We start from the raw sequence: 23664 nt of genomic DNA on the forward strand, positions 1-23664 counted from the left end.
ACAGCTGACATGTCCCGGCTTTGATGCGGCTCACCACCGAAACCCACCTCAAAGCGGGCATACTACCATCGGATGTACTATTCCGTCCAATGGCAGTAAGGGGTTAGTGTTTGACAGCATCCAAACATAAAAACCAGATATAAATCTGGTACAGCTGTAATCGCACTGACCCAAATAATAAAGTCACCTAATCACTTAAACCATACGATTTCCCTATAATGAGGCAGATGGAGTCACTGTGGACGCCATTGGACCTGTGATCCGGCGGTGTCCGTCTTTTTAGGATTGTATAAAAGTGCCATCGGCCACAGTTTTCTGCACTTCTGGAAAGAAGGACACCGCTGAGCAGAGGCCAGATGGAGTCCAGAGTAACTGTTGCCTCATTATAGTGAATAGATCCCTCAGGGGGTTTCATCTGAATCACGTAAATTAGAGAATTAGATGGAAACCCCAAAGTAAGCGGCCAATAAAAGCTTCAATGCAATCCACATAAACAGCAAGTCCCAACTCAGATCTGTCGTCTGTTAACGGGAATATAGGGGGCTTTCACGTTACTGGTAGTACAAAGGCTCTGGAAGAGCAAAATGGCTCCTCAGCCACCAAAAGAAATTCAGCAAATTCTCCTCTCCCAAATCCAAATTCCCCCTCCTTTCTGAGCCCCACAGTGTACCTAAACAGTGTACACGTTTCGCATTTCTGAAGCAATGAGAGCATGCCTAACTTACGGGTGCATGTCTCCAGAAGCACTGGCTGGGCATACCCATGGAGTCAAAATTGTCACTACACCTGTAGATACATTTCCCAAGGGGTATAGTTTCCAAGAAAAGTTTCACTTGAGGGGGGATTCTGCTCTTCTAGCAATTAGGGGCTCTGTATATGGAGTCCGCAAACAGCAAATAGCTCTCCGTTCCTTCTGAGTTTCTGTGTATGGCTAAGTAGTACTGTACAGCCACCTTCTGTATGAGGTATTGCTATGTTCAGTAAAAATTGTGAGACAAACTATGGTATTTACCCACTCCTTGTGTGAAAATGTAAAATCTGGGGGTAAAACAAAATTTTGTTAAAAATGGAGTTATTTTTTCTTCACTGCCCAGTGGTATAAAATTCTGTGACACACCCATGGTGGCAATATGGTCACTGCACCGCTAGATGAATTTATTGAGAGGTGTAGCTTGTAAAATGGGGTCACTTATGGGGGGATTCTGGCACCCTGTAGGCTTTGCCAGTGGTCATGGCACCTGTAAACCATAACAGTAAAGTCTGGCGCTCTTTGCCTTCTGAGCTTTGCACTGTGCCTGAAAAATAGTTCCTGATTACATGTAGAGTATTGGCGCACTCACGATTAAATGGACCTCAGTTTGTTGTAAAAAAAATTTTCTATTAGCCCTTAGAACAATTGCAAATTTGGGGCTAAAACAACATTTCTGTGTTTCCAAACAGTAATTTTCTCCCTCCTATTTGGTATTGATGTACTCGGGAGAAATTGTACAACAAACTCTATGGTACATGTTCTCCCGTTACCCTTATGAAAATGCAATATACTGTATTTTGCTAAAACATATTTGTGGGGAAATGAGAGTTTTTATTTTCATTTTTATAGCTCAACGGTATCAACTTCTGTGAAGCACCTGAAGGTTCAAAGTGCTCACCACACATCTAGATGAGTTCCGTGAGGGGTCTAGTTTCCAAAATGGTGTAACTTGTGGGGGATTTTCACTGTTTAAGCACATCAGAGGCTCTCCAAATATGACATGGCATCCAACAATTGTTCCAGCAAATTTTGCATTCAAAAAGTCAATTGGCTCTCCTTCCGAGCTCTGCTGTGCTCCCAAACAGTGGTTTTATCCCTCATATGGGGTATCACTCAGGTGAAATTACAGAACAAATTTTGTGGTCCATTTTTCCTGTGACCCTTGTCAAAATAAAAAAATGTGGATTTGAAGTAAATTTTTGGTGAGAAAAGTTAAATGTTCATTTTTTTCCACATTCCAAAAATTGCTGTGAAGCACTTGAAGGGATAAAAAAAACTTCTTGAATGTGGTTTTGAGCACCTTGAGGGGTGAAGTTTTTAGATGGTGTTACTTTTGGGTATTTGCTATCATATACAGTACAGACCAAAAGTTTGGACACACCTTCTCATTTAAACATTTTTCTGTATTTTTATGACTATGAAAATTGTGCATTCACAGTGAAGGCATCAAAACTATGAATTAACACATGTGGAATTATATACTTAACTTCAGTTGTTTCACACTTTTTTGTTATGTCTTATATTCTAGGTTCTTCAAAGTAGCCACCTTTTGCTTTGATGACTGCTTTGCACACTCTTGGCATTCTCTTGATGAGCTTCAAGAGGTAGTCACCGGGAATGGTTTTCACTTCACAGGTCTGCCCTGTCATGTTTAATACGTGGGATTTATTGCCTTATAAATGGGGTTGGGACCATCAGTTGTGTTGGGCAGAAGTCTGGTGGATATAGAGCTGATAGTCCTACTGAATAGACTGTTAGAATGTGTGTTATGGCAAGAAAAAAGCAGCTAAGTAAAGAAAAATGAGTTGTCATCATTACTTTAAGAAATGAAGGTCAGTCAGTCTGAAAAATTGGGAAAATTTTGAAAGTGTCCCCAAGTGCAGTGGCAAAAACCATCAAGCACTACAAAGAAACTGGCTCACATGAGGACTGCCCCAGGAAAGGAAGACCAAGCGTCACCTCTGCTTCTGAGGATAAGTTTATCCAAGTCACCAGCCTCAGAAATCGCAGGTCAACAGCAGCTCAGATTAAGAGACCAGGTCAATGCCACACAGAGTTCTAGCAGCAGACACATCTCTACAACAACTGTTAAGAGGAGACTTTGTGCAGAAGGCCTTCATGGTAAAATAGCTGCTAGGAAACCACTGCTAAGGACAGGCAACAAGCAGAAGAGACTTGTTTGGGCTAAAGAACACAAGGAATGGACATTAGACCAGTGGAAATCTGTGCTTTGGTCTGATGAGTTCAAATATGAGATCTTTGGTTCCAACCACCGTGTCTTTGTGCGACGCAGAAAAGGTGAATGGATTGACTCTACATGCCTGGTTCCCACCGCGAAGCATGGAGGAGGTGTGATGGTGTGGGGGTGCTTTGCTGGTGACACTGTTGGGGATTTATTCAAAATTGAAGGCATACTGAACCAGATGGCTACCACAGCATCTTGCAGCGGCATGCTATTCCATCTGGTTTGCGTTTAGTTGGACCATCATTTATTTTTTAACAGGACAATGACCCCATACACACCTCCAGGCTGTGTAAGGGCTATTGACCAAGAAGGAGAGTGATGGGGTGCTACGCCAGATGATCTGGCCTCAACAGTCACCAGACCTGAACCCAATCGAGAGGGTTTGGGGTGAGCTGGACCGCAGAGTGAAGGCAAAAGGGCCAACAAGTGCTAAGCATCTCTGGGAACTCCTTCAAGATTGTTGGAAGACCATTCCCGGTGACATCCTCTTGAAGCTCAACAAGAGAATGCCAAGAGTGTGTAAGATATTTAGAATTGAGAGATCTCAGTGTGCAAAGCAGTCATCAAAGCAAAAGGTGGCTACTTTGAAGAACCTAGAATATAAGACATAATTTCAGTTGTTTCACACTTTTTTGTAAAGTATATAATTCCACATGTGTTAATTCATAGTTTTGATGCCTTCAATGTGAATGTACAATTTTTATAGTCATGAAAATACAGAAAAATCTTTAAATGAGAAGATGTGTCCAAACTTTTGGTCTGCACTGTAGACCCGTCAAAGTGACTTCAAATGTGAGATGGTTCCTAAAAAAATGTTTTTGTAAATTTTGTTGTAAAAATGAGAAATAGCTGATCAAATTTTAACCGTTCTAACTTCCTAACCCCCAAAAAAATTTGATTCTAAAATTGTGCTGATGTAAAGTAGATATGTGGGAAATGTTACTTATTCAGTATTTTTGTGACATATCTCTGTTATTTAAGAGCATGAAAATTCTAAGTTGGAAAATTGCAAAATGTTAAAAATGTTTGCCAAATTACCGTTTTTTTTCTTCACAAATAAACGCAAGTCATATTAAAGAAATGTTACCACTATCATGAAGCACAATATGTCACAAAAAAAACATTCTCAGAATCACCGGGATCAGTTGAAGTGTTCCAGAGTTATTACCACATAAAGTGACTGTAGTCAGAATTGTAAAAATTGGCCTGATGATTAACGTGCAAACCACCTAGAAAATACTTACACAGGCATGTAAAAGTTTGGGCACACCTTGTCAAAATTACTGTTATTGTGAACAGTTAAACAAGTTGAAGATGAAATCATCTCTAAAAGGCCTAAAGTTAAGCATGACACATTTTCTTTGTATTTTAGGAAAAAAATATTTATACCATATATTGGCATTTCTTTTCATTTAAAAATTACATTAACCCCTTTCTGACATGGGACGTACTATCCAGTCGAGGTGGGGTGGGCCCCCATGACCACGGACAGGATAGTACGTCCAGCGCGATCGGCGGCGCTCACGGGGGGAGCGCCGTCGATCGCGGCCTGGTGTCAGCTGTTTATCGCAGCTGACATCCGGCACTATGTGCCAGGAGCGGTCACCGACCGCCCCCGGCACATTAACCCCTGGCACACCGCGATCAAAGATGATCGCGATGTGCCGGCGGTATAGGGAAGCTTCCCGCAGGGAGGGGGCTCCCTGCGGGCTTCCCTGAGCCCCCCGCAGCAACGCGATGTGATCGCGTTGCTGCGAGGGTCTCACCTCCCTCCCTGCTTCCTCCAGCCCCGGATCCAAGATGGCCGCGGATCCGGGTCCTGCAGGGAGGGAGGTGGCTTCACAAAGCCTGCTCAGAGCAGGCACTGTGAAGGCTGCAGCGCTGCATGTCAGATCAGTGATCTGACAGAGTGCTATGCACACTGTCAGATCACTGATCTGTGATGTCCCCCCTGGGACAATGTAAAAAAGTTAAAAAAAATTTTTCAAAATGTGTAAAAAAAAAAATAAAAAAAAATATTGCTAAATAATGAAAAAAAATATATATTATTCCCCTAAATACATTTCTTTATCTAAATAAAAAAAAAAAAAAATAAAAGTACACATATTTAGTATCGCCGCGTCCGTAACGGCCCGACCTATAAAACTGGCCCACTAGTTAACCCCTTCAGTAAACACCGTAAGAAAAAAAAAAAAAAAAAACGAGGCAAAAAACAACGCTTTATTATCATACCGCCGAACAAAAAGTGGAATAACACGCGATCAAAAAGACAGATATAAATAACCATGATACCACTGAAAGCGTCATCTTGTCCCGCAAAAAACAAGCCGCCATACAGCATCATCAGCAAAAAAAAAAAAAAGTTATAGTCCTGAGAATAAAGCGATGCAAAAATAATTATTTTTTCTATAAAATAGTTTTTATCGTATAAAAGCGCCAAAACATAAAAAAATGATATAAATGAGGTGTCGCTGTAATCGTACTGACCCGAAGAATAAAACTGCTTTATCAATTTTACCAAACGCGGAACGGTATAAACGCCTCCCCCAAAAGAAATTCATGAATAGCTGGTTTTTGGTCATTCTGCCTCGCAAAAATCGGAATAAAAAGCAATCAAAAAATGTAACGTGCCCGAAAATGTTACCAATAAAAACGTCAACTCGTCCCGCAAAAAACAAGACCTCACATGACTCTGTGAACCAAAATATGGAAAAATTATAGCTCTCAAAATGTGGTAATGCAAAAAATATTTTTTGCAATAAAAAGCGTCTTTCAGTGTGTGACGGCTGCCAATCATAAAAATCCGCTAAAAAACCTGCTATAAAAGTAAATCAAACCCCCCTTCATCACCCCCTTAGTTAGGGAAAAATTAAAAAAATGTATTAGGGCTAGGGTTAGGGTTAGGGTTTGGGCTAGTGCTAGGGCTAGGGTTAGGGCTAGGGTTAGCGCTAGGGTTAGGGTTAGGGCTAGGGTTAGGGCTAGGGTTAGGGTTAGGGCTAGGGCTAGGGTTAGGGTTAGGGCTAGGGTTAGGGCTAGGGTTAGGGTTAGGGCTATGGTTAGGGCTAGGGTTAAGGCTACAGTTAGGGTTGGGGCTAAAGTTAGGGTTAGGGCTATGGTTAGGGCTAGAGTTAGGGCTACAGTTTGGGTTGGGGCTAAAGTTAGGGTTGGGGCTAGGGTTAAGGCTACAGTTAGGGTTGGGGCTAAAGTTACGGTTAGGGTTTAGATTACATTTACAGTTGGGAATAGGGTTGGGATTAGGGTTAGGTGTGTCAGGGTTAGAGGTGTGGTTAGGGTTACTGTTGGGATTAGGGTTAGGGGTGTGTTTGGATTAGGGTTTCAGTTATAATTGGGGGGTTTCCACTGTTTAGGCACATCAGGGGCTCTCCAAACACGACATGGCGTCCGATCTCAATTCCAGCCAATTCTGCGTTGAAAAAGTAAAACAGTGCTCCTTCCCTTCCGAGCTCTCCCGTGTGCCCAATCAGGGGTTTACCCCAACATATGGGGTATCAGCGTACTCAGGACAAATAGGACAACAACTTTTGGGGTCCAATTTCTCCTGTTACCCTTGGGAAAATACAAAACTGGGGGCTAAAAAATAATTTTTGTGGAAAAAAAATAGATTTTTTATTTTCACGGCTCTGCGTTATAAACTGTAGTGAAACACTTGGGGGTTCAAAGTTCTCACAACACATCTAGATAAGTTCCATGGGGGTCTAGTTTCCAATATGGGGTCACTTGTGGGGGATTTCTACTGTTTAGGTACATTAGGGGTTCTGCAAACGCAATGTGACGCCTGCAGACCATTCCATCTAAGTCTGCATTCCAAATGGCACTCCTTCCCTTCCGAGCCCTCCCATGCGCCCAAACGGTGGTTCCCCCCAACATATGGGGTATCAGCGTACTCAGGACAAATTGGACAACAACTTTTGGGGTCAAATTTCTCCTCTTACCCTCGGGAAAATACAAAACTGGGGGCTAAAAAATAATTTTGGGGGGAAAGATTTTTTTTTTCAATTTTCACGGCTCTGCGTTACAAACTGTAGTGAAACACTTGGGGGTTCAAAGCTCTCACAACACATCTAGATGAGTTCCTTAGGGGGTCTAGTTTCCAAAATGGTGTCACTTGTGGGGGGTTTCTACTGTTTCGGTACATTAGGGGCTCTGCAAATGCAATGTGACACCTGCAGACCATTCCATCTAAGCCTGCATTCCAAATGGAGCTCCTTCCCTTCCGAGCCCTCCCATGCGCCCAAACAGTGGTTCCCCCCCAAATATGGGGTATCAGCGCACTCAGAACAAATTGGACAACAAATGTTGGGGTCCAATTTCTCCTGTTACCCTCGGGAAAATACAAAACTGGGGGCAAAAAAATAATTTTTGTGGGAAAAAATTTTTGTTTTATTTTTACGGCTCTCCATTATAAACTTCTGTGAAGCCCTTGGTGGGTCAAAGTGCTCACCACACATGTAGATAAGTTCTTTAGGGGTCTACTTTCCAAAATGGTGTCACTTGTGGGGGGTTTCTACTGTTTAGGTACATTAGGGGCTCTGCAAACGCAATGTGACACCTGCAGACCATTCCATTTAAGTCTGCATTCAAATGGCACTCCTTCCCTTCCGAACCCTCCCATGCGCCCAAACAGTGGTTCCCCCCCACATATGGTGCATCATCGCACTCAGGACAAATTGGGCAACAAATTTTGGGGTCCACTTTCTCCTGTTACCCTCGGGAAAATACAAAACTGGGGGCTAAAAAAATAATTTTTGTGGGAAAAATTTTTGTTTTATTTTTACGGCTCTGCATTATAAACTTCTGTGAAGCACTTGGTGGGTCAAAGTGCTCACCACACATCTAGATAAGTTCCTTAGGGGGTCTACTTTCCAAAATGGTGTCACTTGTGGGGGGTTTCAATGTTTAGGCACATCAGTGGCTCTCCAAACGCAACATGGCGTCCCATCTCAATTCCTGTCAATTTTGCATTGAAAAGTCAAACGGCGCTCCTTCCCTTCCGAGCTCTCCCATCCGCCCAAACAGTGGTTTACCCCCACATATGGGGTATCAGCGTACTCAGGACAAATTGCATAACAACTTTTCGGGTCCAATTTCTTCTCTTACCCTTGGGAAAATAAAAAATTGGGGGCGGAAAGTTAATTTTTGTGAAAAAATATGATTTTTTATTTTTACGGTTCTACATTATAAACTTCTGTGAAACACTTGGTGGGTCAAAGTGCTCACCACACATCTAGATAAGTTCCTTAAGGGGTCTACTTTCCAAAATGGTGTCACTTGTGGGGGGTTTCAATGTTTAGGCACATCAGGGGCTCTCCAAACGAAACATGGCGTCCCATCTCAATTCCAGTCAATTTTGCATTGAAAAGTCAAATGGCGCTCCTTCGCTTCCGAGCTCTGCCATGTGCCCAAACAGTGGTTTACCCCCACATATGGGGTATTGTCGTGCTCAGGACAAATTGTACAACAATGTTTGGGGTCTATTTTCTCCTGTTACCCTTGGTAAAATTAAACAAATTGGAGCTGAATTAAATTTTTTGTGAAAAAAAGTTAAATGTTCATTTTTATTTAAACATTCAAAAAATTCCTGTGAAGCCCCAGAAGGGTTAATAAACTTCTTGAATATGATTTTGAGCACCTTGAGGGGTGTAGTTTTTAGAATGGTGTCACACTTGGGTATTTTCTATCATATAGACCCCTCAAAATGACTTCAAATGAGATGTGGTCCCTAAAATAAAATGATGTTGTAGAAATGAGAAATTGCTGGTCAACTTTTAACCCTTATAACTCCCTAACAAAAAAAAATTTTGGTTCCAAAATTGTGCTGATGTAAAGTAGACATGTGGGAAATGTTACTTATTAAGTATTTTGTGTGACATATCTCTGTGATTTAATTGCATAAAACTTCAAAGTTGGAAAATTGCGAAATTTTCATAATTTTCGCCAAATTTCCGTTTTTTTCACAAATAAACGCAGGTACTATCAAAGAATTTTTACCATTGTCATGAAGTACAATATGTCACGAGAAAACAATGTCAGAATCACTGGGATCCGTTGAAGCGTTCCAGAGTTATAACCTCACAAAGGGACAGTGGTCAGAACTTAAAAAATTGGCCCGGTCATTAACGTGCAAACCACCCTTGGGGGTAAAGGGGTTAAGGAAAATGGGACAATGCAAAAGTTTGGACATCCTTGGAGATTTGTGTGCTCAGATAACTTTGACTAAGGTTTCAGACCTTAATTAGCCTGTTATGGTTATGGCTTGTTCACTATCATCGTTAGGAAAGGCCAGATGATGCAAATTTCCCAGCTTTATAAAAACCCAGCCTCCTCTAAACTTGTGCTAAACCACAGCAGCCATGAAAATGGTATATAAAAAGATTGCAAAGCTTTTTCAAGTTGCCTTTTCCTCAGTTTGAAATGTAATTAAGGCTACGTTCACATTAGCGTTGTGCGCCGCTGCGTCGGCGACGCAACGCACAACGCACGCAAAAACGCTGCGTTTTGCGACGCATGCGTCGTTTTTTGCCGAAATTTGGATGCAAGAAAAATGCAACTTGTTGCGTTTTCTTGGTCCGACACTTGCGGCAAAAAAGACGCATGCGTCGCACAACGCAACAAACAAAAACGCATGCGTCCCCCATGTTAAATATAGGGGCGCATGACGCATGCGTCGCCGCTGCGTCGCCCGACGCAAACCCGACGCAAACTAGCATAACGCTAGTGTGAACGTAGCCTTAGAAATGAAAGTTAACAGGAACAGTAGAGGTCAAGATAAGGTCTGGAAGACCAAGCAAAATTTCAGTGAGAGCTGCTCATAGGATTGCTAGAGAGGCAATTGGCAACCCCCACATGACTGTAAAACACCTTCAGAAAGATTTAGCAGACTCTGGAGTTTTGGTAAATTGTTCTACTGTTCAGAGACACCTGTATAAATATGGCCTTCATGGACGAGTCCTTAGAAGAAAACCTCTCTTCTGTCCTCACCATAAAATTCAGCATCAGAAGTATGCAAAAGAATATCTAAACAATCCTGATGCATTTCGGAAAAAAAGTTCTGTGGACCGATGAGGTTAAAATAGAAATCTTTGGCCACAATGATTAAACGCATGTGTGGAGAAAAAAAGTGCACAGAGTTTCATGAACAGAACATCTCGCCAACCATTAAGCATGGGGGTGGATCAATCATGCTTTGCGACTGTGTTGCAGCTAATGGCATGGGAAATATATAATGGGTAGAGGAAAGAATGGATTCAATGAAATTTCAACAAATTCTTGATGTAAACATAACACCATCTGTAAAAAAGCTGGAGTTGAAAAGAGGATGGCTTCTACAAAAGGATAATGATTCTAAACACACTAGATGGTGGCCCGATTTTAACGCATCGGGTATTCTAGAATATGTATGTACTAGATGGTGGCCCGATTCTAACGCATCGGGTATTCTAGAATATGTATTTATGTATGTATATAGCGGCCACATAGTATATAGCACAGGCCACGTAGTATATAGGAGCCATGTAGTATATAGCAGACAAATACAACGTGGCCTGTGCTATATACTATGTGGCTGCTATATACATACATATTGTAGAATACCCGATGCATTAATACAGGCCACGCAATATATAACAGTGGCCACGCAGTATATAACACAGCCACCCACGTACTATATAACACAGCCCACGCAGTATATAGCAGCCACGCAGTATATAACACTGGCCACATAATATATATCAAAACAGACCACGCAGTATATAGCAGCCACGCAGTATATAACACAGCCATGTACTATATAACACAGCCCACGCAGTATATAGCAGTCACGCAGTATATAACACAGGCAACGTAGTATATAACACAGGCCACGCAGTATATAACACTGGCCACATAATATATAACACAGGCCACGCAGTATATAACACTGGCCACGTAATATATAGCACAACCCACGCAGTATATATCAGCCACGTAGTATATAACACTGCCCACGCAATATATAGTAGCCATTTAGTATATAACAGTGCCCATGCAGTATATAACAGTGGTCACGTAATATATAACACAGCCCATGCAGTATATAACACTGCCCATGTAGTATATAGCAGCCACGCGGTATCTAACACAGCCCACGTAGTATACAGCAGTGTGGGCCTGTTAAAAAAAATAATTAAAATAAAAAATAGTTATATACTCACCCGGCGGGATCCAACGAAACTCCGGCGTTACGCGCGTGGATGCCGCCATCTTCCGTTCCCAGAATGGATTGCGAAATTACCCAGATGACTTAGCGAGACCGCTAAGTCTTCTGGGTAATTTCGCAATGCATCGCCGGGAACGGAAGATGGCGGCCGGTGCGAGTGGATCATCGGACAACTGAGGGAGAGGATAGCAGATTTTTTGTTTTTTTTATTATTTTTAACATTAGATCTTTTTACTATTTATGCCGAATAGGCAGCATCAATAGTATAAAAGTTGGTCACACAGGGTTAATAGCGGCGGTTACGGAGTGCGTTACCCACGGCATAACGCGGTCCGTTACCGCCGGCATTAACCCTGTGTGAGTGGTGACTGGAGGGGAGTATGTGGGCGCCGGGCACTGACTGCGGGGAGTAAGGAGCGGCCATTTTCTTCCGGACTGTGCCCGTCACTGATTGGTCATGGCTGTTTTGCCGCGACCAATCAGCGACTTGAATTTCCTTGACAGACAGAGGCCGCGACCAATGAATATCCGTGACAGGACAGACAGACAGAAAGACGGAAGTGAGCCTTTGACAGTTATATAGTAGATGTATGTATGTGTATATAGCAGCCACATAGTATATAGCACAGGCCACGTAGTATATAGGAGCCATGTAGTATATAGCAGACAAATACTACGTGGCCTGTGCTATATACTATGTGGCTGCTATATACAAACATACATACATATTGTAGAATACCCGATGTGTTAATACAGGCCACGCAATATATAACAGTGGCCACGCAGTATATAACACAGCCCAAACAGTATATAACACAGCCCACGTACTATATAACACAGGCCACGCAATATATAGCAGCCACGCAGTATATAAGACAGGCGACGTAGTATATAACACAGGCCATGCAGTATATAACACTGGGCACGTAATATATAACACAGACCACACAGTATATAACACTGCCCACGTAATATATAGCACAGTCCACGCAGTATATAACACTGGCCAGGTCGTATATAGCAGCCACGCGGTATATTACACAGCCCACACAGTATATGACACTGGCCACGTAATATATAACACAGCCCACTCAGTATATAACACTGCCCACGTAATATATAGCACAGCCCACGCAGTATATAACACTGGCCAGGTCGTATATAGCAGCCATGCGGTATATTACATAGCCCACACAGTATATAACACTGGCCACGTAGTATATAGCACAGCCCACGCAGTATATAACACAGCCCACATAGCATCTAACACTGTCCAGGTAGTATATAGCAGCCACGCGGTATATTACACAGCCCACGTAGTGTGGGCACCATATCCCTGTTAAAAAAATAATTAAAATAAAAAATTGTTATATACTCACCCGCCGGGATCCAATCCAGCGAAGCGCTGGCGATGCACGCGCGGCTGCCGCCATCTTCCGTTCCCAGGATGCATTGCAAAATTACCCAGATGACTTAGCGGTCTCGCGAGACCGCTAAGTCTTCTGGGTAATTTCGCAATGCATCTCTGGGAACGGAAGATGGCGGAGGCCGCGCGCAGCTCGGCGGACTACGGAGGGTGAGTATAGCAGGTTTTTTGTTTTTTTATTTGTAACATTACATATTTTTACTCTTGATGCTGTATAGGCAGCAGCAATAGTAAAAAGTTGGGGACACACAGAGTTAATAGCAGCGGTAGCGGAGTGCGTTACCCGCGGCATAACGCGGTCCGTCACCACTGGCATTAACCCTGTGTGAGCGGTGACCGGAGGGGAGTATGCGGGGGCCGGGCACTGACTGCAGGGGAGTAGGGAGGGACTAATCGGACTGTGCCCGTCGCTGATTGGTCGCGGCAGCCATGACAGGCAGCTGGTGAGACCAATCAGCGATGCGGGATTTCCGTTATGGAAGTTGCAGACAGACAGACAGACAGACGGAAGTACCCCTTAGACAGTTATATACAGTGCCAGCAAAAAAATCTTTACAAGTTCAATGAAACCATAAAATCTTAATATTCAAGTGGATTCAAATGTTTTATTGTGGATATTTTATTACAATTAGTATTTTGTCATGTCACCCTTACATTTTATCACCATCTGCAGTGGTTTAGGCATGTATTCAGCACCCCACAACATCACACTGTCAGGGTGTCTAACAGTCTTAACTGTATATTTTGGGTCATACCGTGACACGGTACTCGGACGACGCACGACCTTTCAGCCTCCCCTGACCAGCCTGAAAGTGCTCTCATCACTAAACATCACTTTCTTCCACTCTCAGATGTCCAATCTTGACATTTCTTACAAAAGGCAAGCCTTTTCTTCTTCATTGCTGCTGTGAGCAGGGGCTTCTTTGCGGCATGGCAACTTGGTAGACCCAGGTCGTTCTGCTGGCGGTGACGAATTGTCCTAGTTGCGATGTTCTGGAGGAGCATAGTTTACTTGTTTTTTAGTTCAACAGCAGTTATAGAAGGATGTGACATCACTTCCGGCTTCAGAAGCTTATCAGTCCTTGGTGAAGTCTTCTTAGGTGCACCAGAGCCTGACTTCCTCTGCGGTACCATCCCAGGAGGCAATGATGCCGCTGACCACTTCAGTTTATAAATTGCTTCTTTTGACACTCCCAGATCTCTAGCTACAGCAATCACCAAATCCCCCTTCTCAAGCAGAGTCAAGGCACGGGATTTCTCTTCCGTTTTAAGCTTCTTTTGACCCATTGTGGGAGATAATAAAAAACTGAGGGAGATAATAAAAGACTGCATAATAGCAAAACTGGCTGAGCTGCACATAACAACCAATCAGAGTGCAGCTTTCGCTTTACCAGAGAAGTGAAAACTGAGCGTTGATTGGTTGATATTTGCAACAAAGCCAGCTTTAATATTAGACAGTTTTTTATTATCTCCCCCATTGTGTACACTTTTAAAAAGTGAAATTATGATGTTGATTTTACATGTAAAGTTTTTTTTTGCTGCGCAAGTGTAAAGATTTTTTTTGTCGGCACTGTATATGGATGTCAAAATCCACAATCATAGACTACCTAAAAAGACACAACCTGAAGGTTCTACAATGGCATTCACAGTTCCCTGATCTGAACATCAATGAAAATCTATGGCTAGACCTGAAAATAGCAGTGCGTGCAAGGTGACCCAGGAATCTCACAGACATAGAAGAATTTTCCAAAGAAGAGTGGATGAAAACCCCTCTAACAACAATTGAAAGACTTGTCTGGCTACAACAAGTATTTACAAGCTGTGATATGTTCAAAAGTTATGCTACTGGATACTAAACATCAAATACACAACAAAATTCCTAGTGAATTGATGTCCACCAATGACCATAGAACTAATATCAAAGTGAACATAAAACGATAATCACAAGGAAGAAAAAGTATAAAAAATAATTTTATTGAAAGTAAAAATAAAATATACAAAAAAGGAAAAGACAACTGAAAAAGCCACTTAGGCGAAACGTACGTTGGAGTCGGAGTCCTTGAGGGTCACAGATTATCTCCACACTGGTACTAGTATTTTTCCAGAGATTTATGCACTTTTTTGTCTAGGTTAGACTATTTATCATTGATGCATATGCACTTTATTGAGATGGATGGCTTATTATTAGTGTCATCTATTGGGTCTTTTTTGCACTTTGGAGGGTCATATATATTTTTCTAGTATATTTTTCTAGTATCTTTTATATTATATGGATCTGGTCTCCTCATTTAATATATATTTTGTAACATGGTGTAGTATTATTAGTTGTCTTTTCCTTTTTTGTATATTTTATTTTTACTTTCAATAAAATGATTTTTTATACTTTTTCTTCTTTGTGATTATCGGTTTATGTTCACTTTGATATTGGTTCTATGGATACTAAACATGCAGGGTACCCAAACTGTAAAAGATGAAAAAAATCTAAAATACAAAGGAAACATGTCATCTTTAACATTAGCTATACAATATCAAACATAACATGTCAGTAAAAATAGATATATTAGATGCACCTGCTTGTCCGTATATGTGGCACTACTTGACCGCAGAGGTTGGCACCCTAAAGATAATCACAAATGGTGCCCCCGCTCACCTTCTGTTCCTGTGATCCCGTAGGAAACCCTAGGTTTAAATGCATATCTACAGTGGGTACAGAAAGTATTCAGACCCTTTTAAATTTTTCACTCTGCACCCCATCTTGACTGAAAAAAACAGAAATGTAGACATTTTTGCAAATTTATAAAAAAAAAAACAACTGAAATATCACATAGTCATAAGTATTCAGACCCTTTGCTCAGACACTCCTATTTAAGTCACAAGCTGTCCATTTCCTTTTGATCCTCCTTGAGATGATTCTACTCCTTTGGAGTCCAGCTGTTTTTAATTAAACTGATAGGACTTGATTTGGAAAGGCACACACCTGTCTATATAAGACCTCACAGCTCACAGTGCATGTCAGATCAAATGAGAATCATGAGGTCAAAGGAACTGGCCAAGAGCTCAGAGACAGAATTGTGACAAGGCACAGATCTGGCCAAGGTTACAAAAGAATTTCTGCAGTACTCAAGGTTCCAAAGAGCACAGTGGCCTCCAGTGGCCTTAAATGGAAGAAGTTTGGGACCACCAGAAGTCTTCCTAGATCTGGCCGTCCGGCCAAACTGAACAATTGTGGGAGAAGAGCCTTGGTGAGAGAGGTAAAGAAGAACCCCAAGATCACTGTGGCTGAGATGGGTGTAGCTAACAGTGAACAGCTGAGAGCCTTAAAGCAGGAAAGCTTCCAAGAGCTCTCAACTGAGCAGATTAACCCCTGCACTGCTAAAAGAAATATGCACCATTTAATATGAAGGTGAAGTGCTTCTTAAAGTGCAGGAGTAGCAGAAATCAGCCTCTGCGGTCTTCTGGCTCCTCTTTGCCGCAGTAAACCCGTGACAGTGCCTCAACCCATTTCCCCTTTGGATAGTAGCTCATCAAGAGGCCCATGGAGTGAAGGGTATTCTCTTGAGTAATGGATGCTGAGCTAATAAGCGTGCACCTTTATGCTAATTTCTGATATTAAAAGTACCCATCTTGATTATGTCAAACTTTCCTGAATGCTAGAGGACGAACCTGATAGAAATAGTTATCCTTATTATCAGTAGAGTGCACTTGTCCAAAGCATTGATATCACAGAGCACATGTGTATCTCGTCTTGTCACTAGAGGTCACAGTGAAGTATACACACAGTTGGGGCATGCACACTTGTGATCTATACAGACGCCGAACATCTAATCTACCGTGTCTGACATCAAGCACATGCGCATACATCAGACTAAAAATATCCTACATAGATGCTAGAAGACAATATGCATTGTACATTTTTGTTATTCTATATGTCTCAAACTTTCATTTAAAATAAGCACTGGGGCAGATTCCCTGGGAGATCAGTGTCTGTCACAGAGATCTTAACAGCTCATTTGCATATTAAGAAAAACTGGATTTCTGGGGAATAAGACATCGGATAGCAGATATCAATATATCATTTTATTCAGCTTCCTATGAACCACATGCTCATATAGACAGGTTAGGAGGATAGATCCGCTAGGTGATAATTTAACGGAGGGGAGGGCTATCTTATGTCTATATCTGGGCAAAATTTTTCACGGATAATAGTTATGTCTTAATTACAGTGAACATGTAGGCAATTTATTTGAGAATGGGATATTTTAAAACAGTCAATGTGACGTTTGTCGCTGATCCTCTTAATGACTAATGTTGCCGTACCCTGTGTTATGTCATAACTCCCTTCTTCTTACTCTTAGTATCCAATTATCACTGAATTTGGGGATGAGCAGAACTTTTCGCCCTATGATACTAAAGAAGAATCTCTACTTCGCAACGATATCTCCCAACATGAGGTGAGTGGGGAAAATTCTTCAGCTTCGCTTGGCACAGCTCCCACCTTTCTTCATAGCTATGTATATGTATATATATCTCCGCTGGCACTGCTACCCCAATGACTCATGCGTATATAAAATCTCATTCCACCCCCTCTCTCCTTTCTAGAGTAACTACTTATAGTAATAATGACACACTGCGTAAATGGCAACGTACTCCCACCTCTTTCACACTCTCCTAGGGGTGATTCTCAAGAGGAAAACAACAATATGGCAGTGACATATTACACAATAATGGCACTAGGTGACTGCACTTTGAGTCCTAAAAACAATATAGTAAGGTAACAAACAATAGGAGGTATGTACATTGGAATGAATATAACATATGAGCTGTGGCAGTCCCTTTGTAAACCAAAAGATATATCGTTATTTAACTTTTTCAGGTGTTACTAGTTACAAAAATATATATATAATTTTCCTGTAGTGGTTATGTGAGGACATGTCTTATGTGTCAGATTTACTTTGGATTGGTCACTCTGACAATCCAGACCCTGGCATCACCACAATCTACAGACTAAACAGCACCAGCTCGAAAAAAAAAGTCTTATATGGTCAATACACCCAGAAAATGTCCAGTAAGCCCTAAAAATAACTATTTTTTTGTTAAAAAACGGAAATATGGACTGGTTATCACTACGTGATAAGTCTAACTATATTGTTTATATGCCTTGTTATTTTAAAATTAATAAAAAGAATAAAATAAAAAAACGAAAATATAAAAAGTTCTGCCACAATACGTTTCCAATAACCATGTTTTACAGTGCCTAATAATGATATGATACAGTTCAAAATAATAGTACCATACAGATCCCACATAATAGTGCCATACTCTACCAATAACTTTGTTACATGGAGCTCTAATGTTACAGTACAGTGGGTACAAGGACGGGTTGAAGAAGGGCAATTGCACCAACAGATTACTAACCAAACCTTTCTATCTCTGCCAGTGCATTAAATAGATTTTTGTAACAATTATTATACGTGGAAAGTCTTTTATTCAGATTTTATCAAAATTTGACTATTAAAAGGGTTATATAGGAATTTAACAATCATAGTTGGTTTCTGTCATGGATGCCTATAGCTAAATTTCTACTTTCATGCTTAATGCAAGTCTCTAATTTAAAGGGTCTACATTGTGTGCAGAATTATTAAACAAGTTTATAATGATTTTTATGCAGATTTTCCAAATCCAAGCTGTATAAATTTGAATGTTTATTGGATGAAGCAGGTGATGTGTATTTGTGTAATGAGGAGGGTGATAAAGGATACAACAGCCTCTATCAAGGTGTTCAGAATTATCAGGCAGCTAGTTTTCCTGAGGCAAAATGGGTAAAAAAAAAAAAAAAGAGATTTAACTGATTCTGAAAAGTAAAAAATTGTTATAAGTCTTATCCCCCAAGTGCCCTCACTTGTCTTCCCTTCCTTTGAGGTCCATGCTGTCAGACTCTACATCCCCTTCTCCATGCGAGTGGCGGTGGTGTATCGTCCTCCCGGCCCCTCTCATCAGTTCCTGGATCACTTTGTCACCTGGCTTCCACACTTTCTCTCCTGTGACACCCCCACCCTCATCATGGGTGATTTCAACATCCCCATTGCTTCTCCCCTCTCCCCATCTGCTTCTCACCTTTTATCTCTAACCTCCTATACATAAAACAACTCAGCACAGACGGCAACAACCGTGGCACACGCTGCAAACACGTTTCCTGCAGCGGTGCTCCAGGTGCGCCGAACGTCTGTGGAGAAAATCTAATCTACCCGAAGATTTCATCGATTATAAGTTCATGCTAAAAACATACAACTCTGCCCTTCACCTCTCCAAACAAACCTATTTAAACACCCTCATCACCTCACTGTCCAATAACCCTAAACGTCTCTTTGACACTTTCCAGTCCCTACTCAACCCAAGAGTGCAGGCCCCAACCACGGATCTCCGCGCTGACGATCTGGCCAATTGCTTCAAAGAAAAAATTGACCACATTCGACAGGAAATCCTCTCCCAATCTCTTCATACCATTCACTGTCCTCTCTCCCCTACTGCATCTAGTTCACTTTCTGATTTTGAACCAGTTACAGAAGAAGAAGTAATCAGGCTCCTTGCATCTTCTCGCCCAACCACTTGCACCAGTGACCCCATTCCGTCACATCTCCTCCAGTCCCTTTCCCCGGCTGTCACCTCTCACCTAACAAAAATATTCAACCTTTCTCTCACTTCCGGTATTTTTCCATCCTCATTTAAGCATGCCATCATACATCCATTACTTAAAAAACCATTCCTCGATCAAAACTGTGCCGCTAATTATAGACCTGTCTCTAATCTTCCCTTCATCTCTAAACTCCTCGAACGCCTGGTCCACTCCCGTCTTACCCGCTATCTCTCAGATAACTCTCTTATCGACCCTCTTCAATCTGGTTTCCTCTCTTTACACTCTACTGAAACTGCCCTCACTAAAGTCTCTAATGACCTACTAACAGCTAAATCTAATGGCCACTACTCCATGCTAATTCTCTTGGATCTCTCCGCAGCATTCGACACTGTGGATCATCAGCTCCTCCTCACTATGCTCCGCTCCATCGGCCTCGACACCGTTCTCTCCTGGTTCTCCTCCTATCTCCCGATCCTTCACTGTATCTTTTGCTGGTTCCTCCTCCTCTCACCTTCCCCTTACTGTTGGGGTTCCTGTTATGATAAGGTAATTCAGTACCACAATGGACATAGAAGTCAGAGCACATACAGTGACCTGACAATAACCCAAAAACATAGAACGAGCTCTGAGACGTGGGAACTCTGCTGACCGCAATCCCTAATCCTCTCCAACCACACTAGAGGCAGCCGTGGATTGCGCCTAACGCTCCCTATGCAACTCGGCACAGCCTGAGAAACTAGCTAGCCTGAAGATAGAAAATAAGCCTACCTTGCCTCAGAGAAATACCCCAAAGGAAAAGGCAGCCCCCACATATAATGACTGTGAGTTAAGATGAAAAGACAGACGTAGAGATGAAATAGATTTAGCAAAGTGAGGCCCGACTTTCTGAACAGAGCGCGGATAGGAAAGGTAACTTTGCGGTCAACACAAAACCCTACAAAAACCACGCAAAGGGGGCAAAAAGACCCTCCGTACCGAACTAACTGCATGGAGGTACACCCTCTGCGTCCCAGAGCTTCCAGCAAGCAAGAAAACAATATTAAGCAAGCTGGACAGAAAAAATAGCAAACAAAATAGCAAAAGCAGAACTTAGCTATGAAGAGCAGCAGGCCACAGGAACGATCCAGGAGGAAACAGGTCCAATACTAGAACATTGACTGGAGGCCAGGATCAAAGCACTAGGTGGAGTTAAATAGAGCAGCACCTAACGACATCACCACATCACCTGAGGAAGGAAACTCAGAAGCCGCAGTACCACTCTCCTCCACCAACGGAAGTTCACAAAGAGAATCAGCCGAAGTACCACTTTTGACCACAGGAGGGAGCTCTGCCACAGAATTCACAACAGTACCCCCCCCTTGAGGAGGGGTCACCGAACCCTCACCAGAGCCCCCAGGACGACCAGGATGAGCCATATGAAAGGCACGAACAAGATCGGGAGCATGGACATCAGAGGCAAAGACCCAGGAATTATCTTTCTGAGCATAACCCTTCCACTTAACCAGATACTGAAGTTTCCGTCTTGAAACACGAGAATCCAAAATCTTCTCCACAATATACTCCAACTCCCCCTCCACCAAAACCGGGGCAGGAGGATCAACAGATGGAACCATAGGTGCCACGTATCTCCGCAACAATGACCTATGGAATACGTTATGTATGGAAAAAGAATCTGGAAGGGTCAGACGAAAAGACACAGGATTAAGAACCTCAGAAATCCTATACGGACCAATGAAACGAGGTTTAAATTTAGGAGAGGAAACCTTCATAGGAATATGACGAGAAGATAACCAAACCAAATCCCCAACACGAAGTCGAGGACCCACACAGCGTCTGCGATTAGCGAAACGTTGAGCCTTCTCCTGGGACAAGGTCAAATTGTCCACTACATGAGTCCAAATCTGCTGCAACCTGTCCACCACAGTATCCACACCAGGACAGTCCGAAGACTCAACCTGCCCTGAAGAGAAACGAGGATGGAACCCAAAGTTGCAGAAAAACGGCGAAACCAAGGTAGCCGAGCTGGCCCGATTATTAAGGGCGAACTCAGCCAAAGGCAAAAAGGACACCCAGTCATCCTGATCAGCAGAAACAAAGCATCTCAGATATGTTTCCAAGGTCTGATTGGTTCGTTCGGTCTGGCCATTAGTTTGAGGATGGAAAGCCGAGGAAAAAGACAAGTCAATGCCCATCCTAGCACAAAAGGCTCGCCAAAACCTCGAAACAAACTGGGAACCTCTGTCAGAAACGATATTCTCTGGAATGCCATGTAAACGAACCACATGCTGGAAGAACAATGGCACCAAATCAGAGGAGGAAGGTAATTTAGACAAGGGTACCAAATGGACCATCTTAGAGAAGCGATCACAGACCACCCAAATGACTGACATCTTTTGAGAGACGGGAAGATCTGAAATAAAATCCATAGAGATATGTGTCCAAGGCCTCTTCGGGACCGGCAAGGGCAAAAGCAACCCACTGGCACGAGAACAGCAGGGCTTAGCCCGAGCACAAATCCCACAGGACTGCACAAAAGAACGCACATCCCGCGACAGAGATGGCCACCAAAAGGATCTAGCCACTAACTCTCTGGTACCAAAGATTCCAGGATGACCAGCCAACACCGAACAATGAACCTCAGAGATAACTTTATTTGTCCACCCATCAGGGACAAACAGTCTCTCCGCTGGGCAATGATCAGGTTTATTAGCCTGAAATTTTTGCAGCACCCGCCGCAAATCAGGGGAGATGGCAGACACAATTACTCCCTCTTTGAGAATACCCGCCGGCTCAGATAAACCCGGAGAGTCGGGCACAAAACTCCTAGACAGAGCATCCGCCTTCACATTTTTAGAGCCCGGAAGGTACGAAATCACAAAGTCAAAACGGGCAAAAAACAGCGACCAACGAGCCTGTCTAGGATTCAACCGCTTGGCAGACTCGAGATAAGTCAAGTTCTTATGATCAGTCAATACCACCACGCGATGCTTAGCTCCTTCAAGCCAATGACGCCACTCCTCGAATGCCCACTTCATGGCCAGCAACTCTCGGTTGCCCACATCATAATTTCGCTCAGCAGGCGAAAACTTCCTGGAAAAGAAAGCGCATGGTTTCATCACCGAGCAATCAGAACTTCTCTGCGACAAAACAGCCCCTGCTCCAATCTCAGAAGCATCAACCTCGACCTGGAATGGAAGCGAAACATCTGGCTGACACAACACAGGGGCAGAAGAAAAACGACGCTTCAACTCTTGAAAAGCTTCCACAGCAGCAGAAGACCAATTGACCACATCAGCACCCTTCTTGGTCAAATCGGTCAATGGTTTAGCAATACTAGAAAAATTGCAGATGAAGCGACGATAAAAATTAGCAAAGTCCAGGAACTTTTGCAGACTTTTCAGAGATGTCGGCTGAGTCCAATCATGGATGGCTTGGACCTTAACAGGGTCCATCTCGATAGTAGAAGGGGAAAAGATGAACCCCAAAAATGAAACCTTCTAAGCACCAAAGAGACACTTTGATCCCTTCACAAACAAAGAATTAGCACGCAGGACCTGAAACACCGTTCTGACCTGCTTCACATGAGACTCCCAATCATCCGAGAAGATCAAACATCCAAGTACACAATCAGGAATTTATCCAGGTACTCTCGAAAGATGTCATGCATAAAGGACTGAAACACTGATGGAGCATTGGCAAGTCCGAATGGCATTACTAGATACTCAAAATGGCCCTCGGGCGTATTAAATGCAGTTTTCCATTCATCGCCTCGCTTAATACGCACAAGATTATACGCACCACGAAGATCTATCTTGGTGAACCAACTAGCCCCCTTAATCCGAGCAAACAAATCAGATAACAACGGCAAGGGGTACTGAAATTTAACCGTGATCTTATTTAGAAGGCGGTAATCTATACAAGGTCTCAGCAAACCATCCTTCTTGGCCACAAAAAAGAACCCTGCTCCTAATGGCGACGATGACGGGCGAATATGCCCCTTCTCCAAGGACTCCTTCACATAACTCCGCATAGCGGCGTGCTCAGGCACAGATAAATTAAACAGTCGACCTTTTGGGAATTTACTACCAGGAATCAAATCGATAGCACAATTACAATCCCTATGCGGAGGTAGGGTATCGGACTTGGGCTCATCAAATACATCCCGGTAATCAGACAAGAACTCTGGAACCTCAGAAGGGGTGGATGATGAAATAGACAGAAATGGGACATCACCATGTACCCCCTGACAACCCCAGCTGGACACAGACATGGATTTCCAATCTAATACTGGATTATGGACTTGTAGCCATGGCAACCCCAACACGACCACATCATGCAGATTATGCAACACCAGAAAGCGAATAACCTCCTGATGTGCAGGAGCCATGCACAT

At 42.7% G+C, this 23664-nt stretch overlaps 1 protein-coding gene across 2 annotated transcripts in view; it reads left to right on the forward strand.

Annotated features, from left to right (window-relative positions):
• TBKBP1 (TBK1 binding protein 1) overlaps positions 1 to 23664 on the forward strand; it is a 115095-nt gene that overhangs the window by 17704 nt on the left and 73727 nt on the right. For both annotated transcript variants that reach the window (XR_011318383.1, XM_069751712.1), the window contains exon 2: positions 16993 to 17088. Coding sequence is in view for 1 of the 2 variants with exons in the window: in XM_069751712.1 (XP_069607813.1) it covers positions 16993 to 17088 (96 nt within the window). In the remaining variant the exon portion in view is untranslated. The remainder of the gene's footprint in view (positions 1 to 16992; positions 17089 to 23664) is intronic.

This window comes from Ranitomeya imitator, chromosome 2 (genome assembly GCF_032444005.1).
Source record: "Ranitomeya imitator isolate aRanImi1 chromosome 2, aRanImi1.pri, whole genome shotgun sequence".
Classification (NCBI taxonomy): domain Eukaryota; kingdom Metazoa; phylum Chordata; class Amphibia; order Anura; family Dendrobatidae; genus Ranitomeya; species Ranitomeya imitator.